Source organism: Panthera onca, chromosome D2 (genome assembly GCF_046562875.1).
Source record: "Panthera onca isolate mPanOnc1 chromosome D2, mPanOnc1 haplotype 2, whole genome shotgun sequence".
NCBI lineage: Eukaryota > Metazoa > Chordata > Mammalia > Carnivora > Felidae > Panthera > Panthera onca.
Window position 1 is genome coordinate 18,290,825 of NC_138349.1, and position 19,629 is coordinate 18,310,453.

Consider the following 19,629-nt stretch of genomic DNA (forward strand, 5'->3'; position numbering starts at 1 on the left):
AGTCAGAACACAAGGAAACACATATCGTAACACATGGCATTATTATGTTGCTCCGCAAAAGTTAAATAGAAATTGTGCTCAAAGAACAATTCATACTAGATGTAATTGTTCGGTTAGAAGCCTTAGGTTTTGTGTTCCTACCGCTTACCATAGTGTTTCCTCAGAAAAGTTTGCTTTAAAATTGTGAATTCTTGGGGCTCCTGGATGGCTCAGTTGGTTGAGTGTTTGACTTTCGCTCAGGTTTTGATCTCATGGGTTGTGGGTTTGAGACCCGTGTTGGGCTTTGTGCTGACAGCAGAGTCTGCTTTGGATTCTCTGTCTCCCTCTCTGCCTCTCCTCCGCTCACACACTCTCTCTCTCAAAAATAAATAAACATTAAAAATTTTTTTAAATAAAATTGTGAATTCTTAAACTAAATTCAATAGGCACTTACTGAACACCTACTATGTGCTACATTTTTTTTTTTTGAATACTTCAGAAAACGCGAAAATAGAAGACCCAGGCTCCTTGCTAAAAGATCATAAGATCTTTTGGTTGGAATGATAAAACATAAGTAAGTGAAAATCAATAAATCATTTCAGCACTGACATGGAAACACTGTGTAAGTTGGTACAGGTTATAAACATAAGTACCACGGCGAATGGGAAGTAAAGAAAATCTATCATGACAGGAAAGATAATTACAAAAGACTTCACAAAGGAAGTGAGTAAGGGGCAAGCAGTTGTAGAAACAGAAGACATATCAGTATGAGACTAATAGATTAAATGGAGCCAAAAGTTCCAAAGCATGCCTGTGATCCTAAACTGCATGTAGAATGGTTTTAAAGCAATTTGAAAAATTCTGCTGGTCTTCAAAAGCCAAACATTCCGATTTTCAACACGGTTCAACAACAGAGCTCGCTGACCTCAGAGAGCACAGAGGTTGCCCCTGCGTATTAAAGAAGTGGAGACACGGACTTGCCCAGTGGCACTCAGCGAGTCAGTATCAGAGCTGACACCCAAAGCCAGAGCTCTTGACCCTTAATCCAGTGTGCTTCCCACCGCATCACACAGCCTCTCTGGGCTAACTGCCTGCCTGAAATAAATGTAGGATGGTTAGTGAACCAAATCTTCTTTACACTCTACACACTGGAACTCACAGAGACTTTAATGGCCTTAAAGATAAGTGCCACAAAGTGGTATGATTTAGTAGCTTTCGAGTCAGATAAATCTGACTTCAAGCCATGGATCCAAATTCTGAGACCTTGGGAACGTGTCTGAGTTTTTCATAACGTCACATGTTTGAATTATAAACTGGCTATGAGAATTCATGATGCACTGCATGATGTCTAGCTTGTTACAGGTCCTCGGTTGTTACTTCCATTTCCCTCTCCCTCTCCAATCCCTATCAGTGATTCTTCCAGACTGAGGAATTTCCAATCAGCAGTAACTTTGATTCAGAGGGAAATACTTGGAATATCTAGAGACATTTTTTGATTGTCACGGCTAGAGTGGGGTGGCGATGGTCTACTGGCATTTGGTGGATAAAGGCCAGAGATGTTGCTAAATGCCCTACAAGGCACAAGACAGCCCCCCCTAACCCTCAACAAAAAAACTATCCAGCCCAAAATACAACAGTACTGAGATTGAGGATTTCTTTGGTCTGTTCTAGACCAAAGAGAAAGACTACCCATGATCACCAGTGTTCAGTTAGAAAATAGATCATATCCTTTCTGTTCCCCAAGACAAACATCATAACTTTACCAAAGTATCAAAGCCAAGGTAGAAATGTACCAGATCTCCAAGTTGGGGTATATAGAGGACGAAAACGGAATTGTGTTAACATTCCTTGCTGTATGGATTCTTCTGTACATGCAAATCTGTATTTCCAGACATGTGGAAAGATTATTTCCTTAGAATCTCCTTGAAGGATCAATAATTGGTTAAAAAGAAATAAATTTCTGAATATTTATTCATTTCTTTTTTTTGTAAACGTTTATTTTTGAGGAAGACAGAGAGAGACCGAGTGTGAGCAGGGGAGAGGCAGAGAGAGAGAGGAAGACACAGAATCTGAAGAGAGCTCTAGGCTCTGATCTGTCAGCACAGAGCCTGACGCGGGGCTCAAACTCACAAACTGCGAGATCATGACCTGAGCCGAAATGGAATGCTGAACCAACTGAGCCACCCAGGTGCCCCAAGCATTCCTTTTTTTTAATTGGAGGACTGGAAAATTCTTTAGGCAAATTTGAACTTAATGACAACGTCAGTTTGTACTTTGAGATATTTCTTGGTACTACCTAGATTCTGAAAAGACATTAAAAGTATCAGGATACAGCAGGAGTAGGCAGATCATTGCATGAGTCCCACCGAACTGGCACCCGAGGCCATTGCTGCTGGCATCCTCACCCTTCTGGTGTATACCTGGTACCTTCCCACCCTTTCTCTTACACTTTTATTTTCCCTGACTCCTATTTTCTTTTCTCTCTTTTTCTTTTCCCTGCTGTCTATGCCTCTTGTCACTTGCCAGTGACAGTTGTTTAGCCCCAGTCATGACAGAACTCAAAAGACAAAACGCTTGATTTAGTGGGAAGGTTTCAAGAACGCTTTCTGGGAGTTAGGAAGGGGAGAGAACCGGGAGTGTACTTTAATTTGCGTTCTCTAGGCACTGTACCTACAGAAAAAAGATTTTGCAGAGGTAGTATTAAAAGAGCCCCCATTTTACATAAAACATTAAAAAAATTTTTTTTAAAGGGGCGCCTGGGTGGCTCAGTCAGTTAAGTGTCCGACTTCGGCTCGGGTCATGATCTCACGGTTCGTGAGTTTGAGCCCCAGGTTGGGCTCTGTGCTGACAGCTCGGAGTCTGGAGCCTGCTTCGGATTCTGTGCCTCCCCGGCTCTCTCTCCTCCCCCGCTTGCACTCTGTCTCTCTCTCTCTCTCTCTCAAAAATAAGTAAAATATAAAAAAAAATTTTAATTAAAAAAAAAAAGAGCTCCATTTGAAAAACATTATCAAGGGCTCAAGAAATACAGTTGTTCAAAATCTATTTACTAATATTAAAAAAACAATATTTCCAATTTTGCTGGGTTTAAAATCATTCCTCTTTAGAGTAAAAAATGAACTCTTAATACAAAGAGACTATTGTAAATGAATTTGGTGTTGGAGATTTCACTCAGAAAATGCCACAATATGGTATATTTTAAGTATCAGTGTGAGCCACAGTGCCATCTATGGCCATTTGAATTAGAAAGCATAATTTTGCTATTTTGACTATCTCCAAAGACTAAGAAGATAGAAACTGTTCTCTGCTATAGAAAGCCTTGGCAAAAATCTTGCCCTACATCTGTATTTTCAAGATACATAGAAAGATTATTTCCTTAGAATTTACCTGAGGGAGTAATAATCAGCTAAAAAGAATAAATTTGTGGATCTTATGATATAAACATTTTGAAATTACATACTTTCATGAGGATAATCTGACTGTAGAGCCTATAGCAAAATAAAATACCCATAATCCCTATGCTTCATCAATTCCCTATGCTTAAAAAAAAAAAAAAAAAAAAAAACCTGAGAAAATAACAATTATTTTACTTTAAGAAACAGAATGGATTTTAAAATAATAATTAAGACCCAAAAGGATATTTTTTCTAATCTGAGTCTTTTTTTTTTTTTTTTACTGCAGTTCAGAAATAGTTTAAAAGTGATTTCATAATCAAAAACTCTACCACTTGATATGATAATCGTCAGATTTAAATTGATATAAGCTATGGGCTATATGAAATCAGAAATTTTTCAACCTGGCCACAAAAGGAACTTCAATTTTCTCCCTAAACAAGAGAAATCCTCTAGTAATTCTACTATCGAGTTGTAAGTTATTTTCCCCACCACCAAGGCACAGCTATCATCGTTTGGAACCGAGTAGATTTGCTCTCTTTCTTTCTGTTCCAAATTCACTCGGCTTACTGCCAAGAGAAAATACAGACACGGGGGAGGCAAAGGGCAATTCTGTTAAGATCAATGAAGATGTTGGCCATAACAGAATCCTATTTATCCATCACATCCGTACTTCTTTTTCTGATTAGAGATTACTAGCAATTTCTTGACAATTCTTGTACAAAATTAAGTTATAATCAGTCTTGCAAGACTTCACAAGGGAAGGAAAAATTATATATATATATATACATATATATATATATATATATATCCCAAAACAACACACACACACACACACACACACAATCCTTTATAAATATTCCATTCTTAAAAGGGGTTTTAATATGCCTATTTCTAAAGCAGTTAAAAGTAGGTACTTTACAGACAAAAAATTCACATAAAAATGTTCTATTGGCACTGGCTTAAGAGGTCAAAGGTACAGTCTATTTAGTAGTATGTAATTAAAGGCTGAGGGTTTTGTTTTGCTCTAAGCTCAAGTGAAAATTTAAAATGCTCGTTTTGCCACCTAGGGAGAAAAATGATGCTCTTCTATGCTGTGGTTATGGCTTCATGCTATATGGCTTCTCTGTTTTCCCAAAATAAAGGTTATCACAGCACATACTTTTAAACCAAAAGGAAATTAATTTTTAGGCAATTTCTTAATGGCTACAAAAGAAATATGGGTAGCTGTCACTGTAAGATACTGAATTTGCCAGTGCAAAAACTGTATGTAAAGTAATAGCATTGAAGATGTGAGAGAAAAAAAAGAAAAAGAAAAGAAGTTAAAAGGCTCTGCAACTCTCAGGAAAGAAGAGCTTCATTGTTTCAAATGCTTCATTTAAACATAAAGCAACCGCATTACCCAGCAGGAGTAGTGTTCCAAAGGCTTCCAACCATAAATGCGATAAAGGGTGAGTTCAACTTAATCAAGGTTTCACTGAGCTCTCAAGCTTGTTGAGCTCTGATGCCCAAGTCACCCCATACCTCTTAAATCACATTGTCTGGGAGTGGGCGCTGGGCCTCGGGATTTTCTAAAGTCCCCCAGACTACTCAATGTATAGCAAAGTTTGGAGCTAAGGCTCTAGCCCCTTATTGTACACCTGATGTAGTATCGAACACTCTTCTTCCCTTCCATTATACTACCCTCCCCTTTGTCTACCTAGTACTTCCAATCTGAATAGACCCTGCTTCTCGTAAATTTCTCCTCATCCTTCAAGGTCCAGTGTGGGTATGACCTGTTCATGGGTGCCTTCATTTCTGCACAAACACCCAGGCTGGATGCCCGTCCCTGAAAACACACCCTTTCACATACTACCCCATCAGAGCCTCCATAATTTCACTTACCGCATTATCATAATTATTAACACTATGAACTCTTTTTTTAAGTTTATTTTATTTTTCAGAGAAAGAGTGTGAGCAGGGGAGGGACAGAGAGAGAGGGATACCGAAGATCCGAAGCCAGCTCTGCACTGACAGCAGTGAGCCCAATGTGGGGCTTGAACTCATAAACTGGGAGATCGCGATCTGGGCAAAAGTTACATGCTCAACCAACTGAGCCACGCAGGCGCCCCAAGACGATAAGCTTCTTGAAAAATAGGTCTTATTCATCTTTTGGCCACTTACTCGATGCATGATACGTAATAGATACTAAATACATGAGGTCTTTATAGTAAACTATACCAAACAACAACACTTTGTTGAAAGCCACCAAAATGCAAACTAACTTTAATAATGTGAATAGAAAGAACAGCCGCTTGAAAGTTCTCTTCTTCAGCTTCCTCATTTGTTTTTAGTTTGAAATTAATTCTAATATTAATTGTTTTACTACTGAAAATTTGATTTAAATCATTTCAGCTCCCACCCCATTCTTTCTAGTTGTGTATTATCTTGCCTTATATATTTGGGTATATTCTAAAAAAATTTTTTTTAATGTTTATTTTTGAGACAGGGAGGGAGAGAGAGCGCGTGTGTGCGTGTGTGTGTGTGTGTGTGTGTGTGTGAGAGAGAGAGAGAGAGAGAGAGAGAAAGAGAGGGAGGGGCAGAAAGAGAGGCAGACACAGAATCTGAAGCAGGCTCCAGGCCCTGAGCTGTCAGCACAGAGCCCAACATGGGTCTCGAACCCACGAACCGTGAGATCATGACCTGAGCTGAAGTCTGGCACTTAACCGACTGAGCCACGCAGATGCCCCTGAGTATATTCTAAACCAAATTATCAGTATAAGACAATGTTTGGAACTTTTAAATTATAAAGCTATTTGGTTGTCTTTAGGCATGCTAATGTCAATTCTTTGTTGATATTAATGACAATATTTAACAGATCCCATGGAATCTTCCCCCTTCCCCTTCTCAATGCTGGTATGTTAGGCCAGTGACATAACAATGCAAAGACAGTGACTTCTAAGAGTTTCTCAGAAATGTCAGGTATTAGAAATTAGGGAAAGAATGGGAAGGAAACCCAAAGTAAATAACTCAACATGTAGTTTTAACTCTAAGTGAAAAACTCAGTACAACTGTAACTCTAATTAGTAATATGATACATGTAATAAAATGATATAAAATAATATATAGTTCCATTATTCTTTTTACTTTTAATTCTGAATCTACAAAGAGAAACCGCTTGTATAGATTAGTTTCTAAGATGTTTTTTACAAAAAATGATGCACTGGAATATAAAAGCCATGCAACTTAGAAGGTCATATCTGAGAATAAGACGGGAGATTTCAAGTCTCAGTCCTTTGCATACACAGCAGTTACTCTACTGAAGCACTAAGAAAGAAGGTTTCATTTTTAGGATATTGAAGAAATCTTATGGCTTTAACATACCTTCAGCTCTAAACTCTTGAATTCTAGGATCGCTGCTCGTGCACAGCAAAGTCACTGACTAAAAATCAGTGCAATGTGCAAAGTCCTTGCACAGTTCTTATTTTCTTTGACATTCATGTTTACCTATTAGGTGGGCAGAACTGATATGATGATGTAAATTTGCAGACACGGAAACGGCAGCACAGGAAGAACATGCCATGTCTGAGGTCTCAGATCTACAATTCCTGGGCTGTTCTCACAATTTCATACTTCCCCTTCTGACGGAGTGGTCCATGACCAAATTTAGCTTGCACACGATATTAGAAAAACATGGGTGGACCATTTCTAACAAATGTCTAACAACATATACATGACTTTTTTGAAGCGTAAATAAAGCCGTCAAATAGGGGCCCTAGATCAGACAGCATTTGAAATGAATAGCACTGAATCATGTTCTTTTGTAAAAAAAGAAAAATTTAAGCTTCGCTGAAACTAAATAGAATATAATCTGTAAGATTCTAACCATGGAGATCTTTTTCTCCTTCCTATATTTTATTTTAAAAAGCACACATGTCCTTAAGTAAGATAACCCTAGTCTTACTTCAGTTGAAATTTATTTGTAGGCTAGGTTTATATAAAAAGATCAAAATAAGAAAACAATAAAACAAAAAAAGGCAGTCATTCAATACGCAGATAGGCAATGTTCCATTGGGAAAAATAAAAAAGCATCAGGTAAAAAATTCAGAAGAGATTCGCAAAGGGTACTCTTGTTTTAAAGGATAGAACACATTTTTCAGAAACTCATTTCATTTCTGTAATCAGACATTTCTCACCAAGGCCCATGCTCTGCAATGTAACTTTCCAAACCATAAAGTCTGACACTCCATTTTAAATGCAATGACAGGTCAAATTCTTCATAACCAATAATACGAATTTCCATTTTCAAAGGAGATTTCTATCTAAGTCCTGGACAGAGATAACTTGTTTTAAACCATACTTAACAGAACCAAATAGAGAACAAGAAAATTTGGACATTTCTTTAGAATCTTCTGTGATGGAGACCGACCTACATCGTGGCTTTTGTAAATTTGCAAAGATATGAGGAACTTCAAGATCCAGTAAAATACACTGAGGATACAGTCCCATTTCTCGATGGTCCCCGATTTGACCACACTTAAGCATTTCGGAAGGATTCCTAGAAAAGCTTAAAAGCTTCCATGATTTTACGAACTTCTTAAAAGCCAAAAGACCAATTAGAGTCCACATTTGTTATTTTACTCTTAAATATGATTCTTCCATCTTGGGGAACTAAAACACACAAAGTTAAACAAAACAACCTAAGCAAAAAATCAGACCATCTATTTCCTGGTAGGCTTCCAAGGACTTGGACTCTAGAGAAAAGTCTCTAGTGAAATCTCTTCTAGCCCCACTTTAACATCTTGTACGGGAAAGCTTAAAATAGTTGACATGGCAAAACTCTTCGACTTCTATTACACAGTTTCAAAACCTTCACCCTAGAGCTCAGTTCTGGCTCGTCTTCATCACAAGCAGCTCTATGCTCCTAAAAGCTATATGCTAAGTCAGAAGTGCCTAATCTGTTTTAAGTTTTGTTCTGAGCCTCGCCAATGTAGAACTAGATAAAAGACAATAAGAATGGCATAAAGAGCAAATGAGGAGTCATGAAAAAAGAAATAAGTAAAAGGCAGGACCAGGATGTGTCATTTCCAGGTGTTAATTTGCCTCAGTGTAGCAAAGCACAAAATTGACACACTTTGTTCCAATCTTTTTGTAACCCTAGGGCTTAAGTAGGAAGCCTTTAGTTCAGTGGGTGGTGTTACATAATGCAGTGGTGAGTTTCAAGATCCCTAGAACATAAGCTTTAAGAGGGCAATGAACCTGTGGGCAGTGGTCCTGTATTAGAGCCATGACCTTCAGATTTTAGGTTACTCTAGCATCGTCACCACCAGGAGCATGACTGTCCCACTTTAATGCTTGGCACTGACCAGGAGAATGACCAGCAAATGCTTTGATAAAAAAGCATTTCATTTAAAAATCAATTAGCTATTTTTCTGTCCAAGGAAAGTACACCACACGTGAAAAACGGGAAGGCAAAACCGAAGGCAAAACCAAGAAAAGGCTTGTCTTTTAAACTACATGGTGCTTTTCCCAGAGAAATTAAACAGGGGTTCCGTGACTCTCAATAACACAGTCTCTGACGGTATATTTACAGAATATCAGACCATTTTTGACCATGGGACAGTTTATAAGCAACCAGTAAAAAGTTTACTATTTATGAGCGAACAATTTAACATTAAAACAGAGCTGGCTTTTTGACGATGGCAATTAGCTTCTTCATGTTCCAAACACCAAATAACATTTTCCCATTAATTTTTAAACCAATGTGGCTTTAACTTAAAATAAACTGTACATCAAAAGAATGGAAAATAAACAGCCAGGAACACAATTTGACGAATTGGATTTATTTAGTTTATTTATCTAAACAGGGACCATTGGATCTCTTTAATAGGCTGACAGTTGCACTGGGCTGGTTAATAAAACATTCAACAGTGTCTTCAGCCAATATAGAAATGCAAATCCCATCAGAAATATTTTATTCATGAGGCAGTAATTTCAGTTACTGCCAGTTCCTAAAAAAAAAAAAAAAAAAAAAAAAAGGCACTCTGCAAATAAACAGTGCCATCTAGTGACTAACAATGAAGCCAAATTTGCCACAGGTTCATAATTAATCTTTAAAAATCTTACCTGTTTTTATTTTTCCTCTTTATCTCTTAGGTAAGATCAAAGAGGCTACGCAAAACAAGCCAATAACAGAAAAGTCGATAATAATTTGTTAAGTCATTTAAGAAGGATTATAAGGAGAGACAACTACATTAAAACCAATAAGCTTTATATTCTTTTTTTTTGTTTGTTTTAAAGCAATTTAGCACTGTCTCCAGAAAATATATACTTCATCTGCTTAGAAAATTCAAACTACTGGAAACGTCGTATGTCATGACAAGCATTTACTCCTTCTGCCATAAAATGGCACTATAACTTTAATTCCAATGATTTGAAAAAATATATATATTAGTAAGTTTAGGTAGAAAAAAATATTCCAATAAAATTGCAAAGTCCAATCAGAGACCTGACACCAATTTAAAAAATGACTCATACACACAGATAGATATATATGTGCACTTTAACTTTGCCAATGACTACAGTGGAGATGGAAGTTATTATTTGAAGGTCATAAAACTCTACAGAAGCTAAAGGCAATGGTCTAACGCCCAAAACAGTGATCAGGAAGAAAAAGGGACACTGGAAGAAAGTGTCAGAGCTTCCAAAGTGAAGAAAATCTATTAAGGCCAACTTCAAATTCAGTACGTAAGACCAATGATAAAATATTCAATACATACTACTGTTCCATTCAAGTATACATGGTGGGGAGAAGGGTCAAGAACATGAACCTTTTACAGCATCTTGGATTAGGAGACCAGAGTGAGACACACACACACACACACACACACACACACACACACACAGATCAGCCCCCAGAAGGCATCACTATGGCTGAAAATAGATGTTTGGTTTCTTCCCTATCCAGTGGGTCCATTTCCTGTGTCAGCCTCTGTATTATTGGAGGCTCTGTGAGTAGAAGATTTACCAAGGTCAATGCCTGGAATGAGAATCCTACAAACAAAGAAGGCCACTTTCCTGATGATTTTTTTTTTTTTAACAGTTTCACATAGCAGGGCCTTAGGAACAACTGTCTTAAGAAAATATCTGCAAACAAGGAAAATCATACATGTGCACATAAATTTGGTGTCACTTTCTCCCTTCAAGGCCATCGTCATAGCAAGATAACTAAAATAGTCTTTGGTTTCTGATTAAGAAATACTGAAAATGTAAAATGAGTTCAGTTTGAGACCAGATATGGAGAGCCTTACCAATATTAATATATCTTCTATGGAAGATTAGCTTAGAGAAAGAAATCTCAGTTATATCTAATTTTAGAGTTGTAAAATCTCCATAATGACAGATAACAGTATACTTCTCATGTAATTGTGGATTAAATCAGTAATGCATTTAAAGTATTTAGCCCCAGTCTGCTTATTATTTTATTTCTCAAATCACATTCTAACACTGAGAAGACACTGAGAAAGTACAACAAAAATGATCTGATGAGTCACAATAAAAATGTAATTCCAAGCTCTTATTTTAATAAGAGCTATAATATTGTTGAAACCCTTTAACGTGATAATCTGCCTTCTGAGAAATAACCCTGTTGAAATAATCCAGCTCTAATATGTTCATCATAGCACAAGGAATTATAGAGGGAATATATGGAAACATGTTACAATTCAATAAAAGAGGAACCAGTATCATTGACTGAAATATTATGCGCCCACTAAAATGATTCTGAATTTACAGAATTGAAAAATACCAATGTTAGAATCCTGTGTTGAAAAAAGGTGGAAAAAACGTGAGTTGAGAAACATCATTATTATGTAAAATAAAACAATAAATTATGCAAGGGAAAGGGGAAGGGAAGACTGGGAGAAAACAAATCAAAATGTAAAATGTGGATCTTTTGGGGTTATAGAGATACGGTGATTTTCTTTCTCCTTTTTACTCTTCTTTACTTTCATAATATCCTACAATGAGCAGGTATGATTTTTACAGAAAATCAAACAACAAATACAATTTTTTTAAAAATGGTAAGCATGTTTATTAAGTGCATGCAGTGGAGGAAAATTTCTTTTCTGGAACAGTTCTGCCCAATCTGGCTGTCTGATTTCCTTCCAGAATGCACTTATATTCCTGCAAGAAGGATAAGCTGATGCTGTAATTACAACACATTACCACTGACACTCTCTAAATCTCTAAAACATGACTTCATGGTTTTCTACAGCTTCCGCAGAATAGAAGTAAAATATCCCAGGGAGTCATAAGAACAGAAAAGATAAAATGTAAACAGAAGCATCAAGTTCGTGACCTTTCAACAAAAATCAAAATTTAAAAGAGTTCAGCTTTCTCATTTGCACTTCTTAGACTTAAAAAAAAAAAAACAGAATACAGCTACTGGCTTCACTCATAAACTCAGATACTCAAGTTGTCCATTCACCTGTTAAAAGAGAGAGTGCAGGTAGTAGCAGTAAAAGCTTCAAGCTGTTCCACAACATCCTTTGAACCCTGACCTAAGGGACCAACTCCGATAGTCTGCAGGTAGTTGGGTTTCTAGGACCATTCAGCCTCACTGCTGAGACTGTCAATAGAAGTGCCATTCTCTGATGTAGACAGCTTTGCACTAGGAGCTGGTCTAACAATCACATCACATAGTCTGCCAAACAGGAAAAGGACAGCATTCGGGCACCAATGACCTGGGATAGAAGTGAACTTGAGACTGGGGCTAAAAAGCTCTACTTCTAACACTCATTACAATCAATTCCTCCACCCCAAATACTGCACGTGCGTGTCCGTCTTAAAGGAAGTTCAGCTTTGTTACAAGAAAAAAAGAAATATGCAACTATACAAATACACCACAAGATGGCGCCAGCACCACAGTACAATATCAGAGTTACAGGAGGCATTCCACACACCTTGTCCTCCTGTTAACTTTTGGAACCTTTTCCTGGTACATCGTGTATTTGCTCCTTCTTTTTCTACTTTCTGAGACTTAGTCAAACATTTTACACAATGTTAGGATTTTTTGTTTGTACACGTTTAGGCGGGTTTTGCTTGATTTTATTTTCTTAAGAAACAATAATCTTAAACTCAAAAAATCCTCAACTACATATTCCCCTCCTTTTGATTGGTTCGTGTTCCTGGAATAGCCTGACATGACACTTCTCTAGCGAACCTTACACCAATATTGAAGAAAGAAATTACAAGAACAATTTAAATATTTGAATTCTAATTTAAAAGATTGTTTTCAAATAAAGAGGATATTAAATCGATTTGAAATGAAATGTGAAGTTGGAGATGGGGGAAATGCAAAGCAACATGGAGGAAACATGTGAAAGTGGGTTTCGCTTATTTGACTCGCTCTGGCTTTAAATTTTTTTTTTTTTTAATGTTTTATTTACTCTTGAGAGAGACAGACACAGAGCATGAGCGAGGGAGGGCAGAGAGAGGGAGACACAGAATCCGAAGCAGGCTCCAGGCTCCGAGCTGTCAGCACAGAGCCCGACGCGGGGCTCCAACTCAGAAACTGCGAGATCGTGACCTGAGCCAAAGTCGGACGCTCAACCGACTGAGCCACCCAGGCGCCCCTGACTCTGGCTCTGGCTTTAAACCAGACATTAAGGCAAGTCATTTGGTCTTCCTGGTCCTCCATTTCTTCATCAAAAGATAAGATGAGGGGCGCCTGGGTGGCTCAGTCGGTTAAGCGGCCGACTTCGGCTCAGGTCATGATCTCACGGTCCGTGAGTTCGAGCCCCGCGCGTCAGGCTCTGTGCTGACAGCTCAGAGCCTGGAGCCTGTTTCAGATTCTGTGTCTCCCTCTCTCTCTGACCCTCCCCCGTTCATGCTCTGTCTCTCTCTGTCTCAAAAATAAATAAACGTTTAAAAAAAAAAAAAAAAAAAAAAGATAAGATGACCTGATTTTTAACTCCTCTGGACCTAATATTCCTAACTTACACTGAAACTATGAGAAGCCAAAAGTGAACAAAGGAGGCTAGAAGAGGCCAAATGTCCAGGCTAACAGAGTCAGGCAAGTGAACGGAATCAGCAGGAATAGCAACAGCATAAAAGAGAACACAATGATAACTACTGCCTTCCTTTAACTGCCTACAATTATGCATACAGATTACAACAGGATTATTAAATCTTTTAAGTGGTTACTTATTCAGTTACAAATTAAAATCTATGACATGGGTCACTGTAAACAGCAGACTATTATTTTTATTTTTTATTCTCAGATGCACCTGGCTACCTGCTAGGGACTAATAAACATTAAAAGTACACTGAAGTTTTATGCCAGCTATGACAGAGCAATCGGTACAAGACTAATCCTCCCACTCTAAACAACTATAAAAATGGATGAAACATATGAAGTAACTGTTTTTAAAAACTGGACAACAGGCAGTGTAGAAACTGCCATCCCTTGGAGAAGAGAAACACTTGAAAAGAGTCCCACAGTTGCCATCACTCACAGCCTGCAGGTACTTTCCAGACTACAGCACGTGGGGGTGGAGCCAAAATGGAGCACAGCATGTCACTGAGCTTAAGAGGCAGACACTGGAGTTTGGGACTGAGATGGAGAGAATTTAGCAGGGTAACAGAGAGGAGGGAGCTACACAGAGAAGGGGCTCCAGAAATCTAAACAGGGGCCTCCTTCTGTCTGTGGCTGAAAATGAACTTGCACACACAGAGGACAAGATCCCACAAGGTCTTGCAGAGAACAGGTATTGGGGGGCTATGGGCGGAATTGAGAGTCTGGAGGTCACCCAAAGCAGGGAGACAGAATTCTGACCAAACATAAGGTAGAGCATTCACTGATGCTCCAGTCACTCAAGTGGAAGCCAAGAAAGGCCACACCTCAAAAGTAGGTCTACTCTAGACATGTCCTAAAAAACCTTAACAATAAGCCTTGAGAGGATCGATCTGACCTATTAGTAAGTTACCTGCTTGCCCATATAAAGCTCATCATTCTCTGAGGGGTTCCTGGCTGGCATGAGACCACTGATCTTGGAGTTGTGAGTTCAAGTCCCATGCTGGGCACAGAGCTTACTCTAAATAAAAAGAAAAAAGAAAAGAAAAGAAGAACAGATGAACAAATGAAAGAGAGAAAGAAAGAAAGAAAGAAAGAAAGAAAGGAAGAAAAAGAGAGAGAGAGAAATCTCTAAAGCATGCATTGTCAGCAGAAGTTATATCATGCCCATGGAGGCAAAAATTAGTTCTTGGGAGGATGAACAATTTACTACATTACAAAGACATGGGCCCTTCAAAGGGTCATAGTACATGGACAAGTGTACAGATATACAGTATATCTGTAGTATCAAAATTTCATGGGGTAGGAGGACGAAGGGACAATTAGGAAAAAAAGTCTAAAAAGATTCCTTAGGGGGGGCAATAATGAAAAAAAGGTTGAGATGCACTGCTCTAAAGGAAACCAACAAAACCTAGGCTTTTAACAATGTATGATCCACAATACCAAGCATATGATAATACAATTCCTAGACGTGTGAAGAAGCAATGGAACAGAATAGAAAGCCTATAAGCTGCCCTGGATTTTATTCATCAGGCAACGAGCACTCCATGGGATTTTGTGGAACAATATGACATATTCAGATCAGTGTGTTGGAAACATCATTCCAGACTGGTGCAGAGGGTGGTGTAGAGCTAGACAAGAACAGAAGGAGGAGAGGCTACTACAAACATCAAGATAGAGAAACATGAAAGCTTCCAGCAGTGGAGATGAGAGTAGGAGATATTTAAGTGGCAGGATTGCTAGTTCTCAGTGATCAACTGGAAGCACAAAGTGCTTGGAGAGGAAGAAATTAACGATAACTCTGAAGTGACTAGTGCTTGTCAAGTTTAAGTGTTTGTGTTTAAGGAACGCTGGGGTAAAGTAAGTAGTGAGAACTATGAATCTTGGGGAGCCTGAGTGGCTCAGTCAGTTGAGCATCCAACTTTGGCTCGGGTCATGATCTCATGGTCTGTGAGTTTGAGCCCCGTGTTGGGCTCTGTGCTGACAGCCCAGACCCCAAAGCCTGCTTTGGATTCTGTGTCTCCCTCTCTTTCCGTCCACCCCTGCTCGTGCTTTGTCTCTGTCTCTCTCAAATATAAATAAACATTAAAAAAATTAAAAGAAAAAAAAGAACCATGAATCTAGAGCTATAGAGATCTGGTTAGAAATGCAGGTGGGTAGAGATGCCATCGTGGAAGCCATGGGAGTGGATGATGCTACACAGAGATAGACAATGCAGTAAGTGGAGAAGAAGCCCGAAGGACCCAGTGTCTAAGGAACAGGCACAGGAAGAAGAGGAGGGGCCAAGGAAAGATAACAAGTAGATAATGAGGGTCAAAAAAAGTATCGGGCTGTCCTCTGCCCTTCCTCATTGGTACAAATGACCCCCCAAAGTCTCAATATTACAAGGGGAAGAACAGATCTGATTCATTTGCAGTTAAGAGCAGCTGTGCTCTTTTTTTCTTGGGGTTCAATGGTTCTAGGTACATCACCATGAGAAGGTTGTCAAATACCTTTAAGAAGATACTCTTTGTTCCTTTAAAAATAAAAAGCATTAAATATACAAAGAAAGTAGGAATCAAAAGGGAATTACATAAATATCTTCCACACTCATTCAAATCCCTCCTGAGACGTGTGGGGAGGGCAAGTGAGAGAGCTGTAAAGCAGGAGTCAAAGGACCACTCACTTCTCGACGGCCCCCAAGGGTTTCTCTTCAACCCAGAGTAAACGCCAAGGTCTTTACCAAGCCTACAGTGCTCTTGTAGGTCTTTCTTCTGCCTCTCTCTGTAAACAAATGTGCCTCTTCCTCTTTCAGTCAAGAGGCTGTCGTTGACAGCTACAACCACTTTGCTAGCCACTTTCACCCCTTTACTCACTTGATTGTCATGGACAGTATGTATCACTACCTGGAATTGTGATATCTGCATATTTGTCTATTTGCTTCTTGTCTTTCCCACTAGTACTTACATCCCATGAGAGCAGAAACTTGATCTTACTCACAGCTTTTTCCAAGTACCTAGGACAGTGTCTAGAGACAGCAGGGCTTGAGAAAGATGTGGTGAATGGAATCCAGAAACGATCTGAACCTCCTGGTTCTATCATGTGTAAATGGGGAGAGTCCTTCACATCTCCTCTCTCTACTCTTCATACAGTGAAATGTAGTACACATTAAGGCGCTTTATAAACCGTTAAGTCACTAAACAATGGAAGGGGGTGGAGGTAATGGTGAAGGATGCTCCCTAACACAGGAGAAGAAAGTTGTGTGAACTATTATACACATAAACACATGAATTTTTAACGATGGCCGGGAGAATAAATGTTTAGCTCATAGTTACTGGTTCTGTTTCACTTTATAATAGAAAATATGCCTGAGAAATACCTACCCAAGTATATAATATCCAAATACTTAAAGGACTCTACCCAGGATTATATTCTTCAAGAGACAAAAAAAACACTGAAGATTGAACTGGCTGACTTACAAGCAATGAAAGCAATTTAATTTCTGAAAAAAATTTTAAGAAGGTAAGATTACAACTAAATTCAGTGTTATGGGTTGAGTTGTGTCTACCTCCAGATGTTGAGGTCCTAATCCTCAGTACCTCAGAAAGTGACTGCATTTGAAGAAGAGTTAATTGAGTATAAATGGGATCATCAGTGTGGGCTCTAATCCAATGTGACTGGTTCCTTATAAGAAGAAATGAGAACACAGACACAAAGGGAAGACCATGTGAAGACCCAGGGGGAAGACGGCTGTCTACAAGCCAAGGAGAGGGGCCTAGGGAGAAACCACACCTGCTGACACCTTGACCTTGGACTCTGAGCCTCCAGAACTGTGAGAAAGTACAGATCTGTTGTTTAAACCATCCAGTCTGTGGCACTGCTTATGGTAGCCCTCACAAACTAATATAGTTCATTACTTTAGAAACCAAGAGAGAAATCTTCGTAAAGGAGTTTCATAAAGATGAGGTTAGCAGACTAAAACAATCCTCATAAATGTTTTACTTTACATTCATCATTTATATTGAAACATTAACTTTAATTAGAGTTGTCTGAGTATAAATTAGAGTGGTCAAATTCTTAAATCAATTTAATTTTCTCACTATATCTCCTATTCTTGCTAAGATAGCCTACCTTTCCCAAAGCAGTCAGAGAAGGTTTCACCTAGCACAGAGCACAGGAACTAGGCAGCCACATTTCTTTTCTCAGTTTAGGCCCATCATGGATTCTGATTTTTTTTTTTCTCTTTTTGTAATTAATAGAAACACAATTTAAAAGGCGATTGCATCAGAGCCACTGACATAGCCTATCTCAACTCCTCAGGAAAATATCTACTAAAATATCAAATAAACATGCATAACTGCGAATCACCCAATCTCCAGATTCTAGGTGGAATTTCGACTAGGTTTGGTACCACTGTAGTCTAGAAGGCACAGCCTTCATAAGTAAAACACCTAAGGCAGGAAAAGAGGTGGAAAGACCCTTATTAATTCTGGACTTTATGAATTTGAACCCCAGGGTCGGAAGTGAAGTTGAATCACCTGTCAAGACATGACTCCTCTGTCACTTTCAGGTGAAGCTCAGATCTTTCTTCATCTGTATCTTTATTTTTTTTAAGCAGTAAACTACACATAAAATATGCCATCTTCATCATTTTTAGGTATACCGTTTAATAGTGTTAAATATATTCACATGTTGAGCAACCCATCTCTAGAACTTGTTATCTTGTAAAACTTACACTCTACATCCATTAAATAACTGCCCATTTTCCCCACCCCACCCCCAGGTCCCAGAAACTGCCGTTCTATTTTCTGTCTCTTAAATTTGAGTCCTCTAGATACCTCATATAAATGGAATCATATAGTATTTATCTTTTGTGCCTGGCTTGTTTCACTCAGCATAATGTCCTCAAGCATGTCATGTCATGTCATGTCATGTCATGTCATAGCATATGTCAGAACTTCCTCCATTTCTAAGGCTGAGTAATACCCCATTGTACACATGTACCATGTTTTGTTTATTCATTCACCTGTTGCTGGACACTGAGTTGCTTCCACCTTTTGGTGTTGCGAATAATGAGGCTAGAACGTGGATGTACAAATAGCTCTTTGAAACCCTGCTTTTAATTCCTTTGGATAGATGGCCAGAAGTGGAGTTGCTCAGCTGTATCTTTTTATTCACTCATGACTTCCTAATTACTAACAATTTCAACATTATACGTTTACATTTACATTCTTAAATTTGCTCTAAAGTGGGGAGAGTTGACAGTCGGATGTATAGGAAGAGAAAGCTAAATATTGTCATGGAGCAATTGGTGGAAAGGATCACTTGTACGAATGATCAGCTGAATTCCTTTTGTCCTTTTGATTGGAAAAGTATAATGTATCCTTTTAAGACTCTAATAAAGTCTATGGTACCCATCCCAGGAAAAGAGTGCACAGCGAAATGGATATCCAAAAATACCTATATAATTTCAGGACATTCATGAGTCCCTGAAGTCCATCTGTGAACACGGCATCTTAAAGCCTGCAGACTATGAAAAGGCCCAAAATTCGGCTTAAAATTCTAACAAATGCCAAGTGGCAATAAATACTGTCTAAACTCAGAGGACCACAGGTTTTGGATCTACTTGTGAGTCGTGAATCCAGCATCCCTCATATTCCGTCATTAGCTAGCTCTTTAAGCATAAAAAAAATTTTTTTTAATGTTTATTTTTTTAAGAGAGAGAGACAGAGACAGAGACAGAGACAGAGACAGAGTACAAGCAGGGGAGGGGCAGAGAGAGAGGGAGACACAGAATCCGAAGCAGGCTCCAGGCTCCGAGCTGTCAGCACAGAGCCCAACGCGGGGCTCGAATCCACGAACCATGAGATCATGACCTGAGCCAAAGTCGGACGCTTAAGCGACTGAGCCACCCAGGCGCCCCAAGCATTTTTAGACCCCTAAGTTATCAACAGTGAAAGCTGTGCTTTTCTCTGGCACAAGCTCCTAGAGACAATGCGCGTCATGCTAACTGAGGTGTGTGGAGGAAACAATAAAAAAATACAGGTGAAAATTCAGTTAAAGATTAGTAAATATGACAGAGGGTAGAATCTGACTCACAAAATCTGTTTCAAGTTTGCCCATTTCTTGCTTGTAGCTTCGCATCCGGTTGCTGTACATTCCTCGACTTTGGGGTGGGATCTCTCGGACTTCCAGATCCATCTGTTCGAGCTGGAAGGGTGAGAAGAA

General features: G+C 38.8%; 1 protein-coding gene across 9 annotated transcripts in view; it reads right to left on the minus strand.

Annotated features, from left to right (window-relative positions):
- Positions 1-19,629, minus strand: part of VTI1A (vesicle transport through interaction with t-SNAREs 1A) — a 348,742-nt gene that overhangs the window by 313,979 nt on the left and 15,134 nt on the right. For all 9 annotated transcript variants that reach the window (XM_060641500.3, XM_060641506.3, XM_060641499.3 and 6 more), the window contains exon 3: positions 19,501-19,611. In XM_060641500.3, coding sequence (XP_060497483.2) covers positions 19,501-19,611 — 111 coding nt within the window. The remainder of the gene's footprint in view (positions 1-19,500; positions 19,612-19,629) is intronic.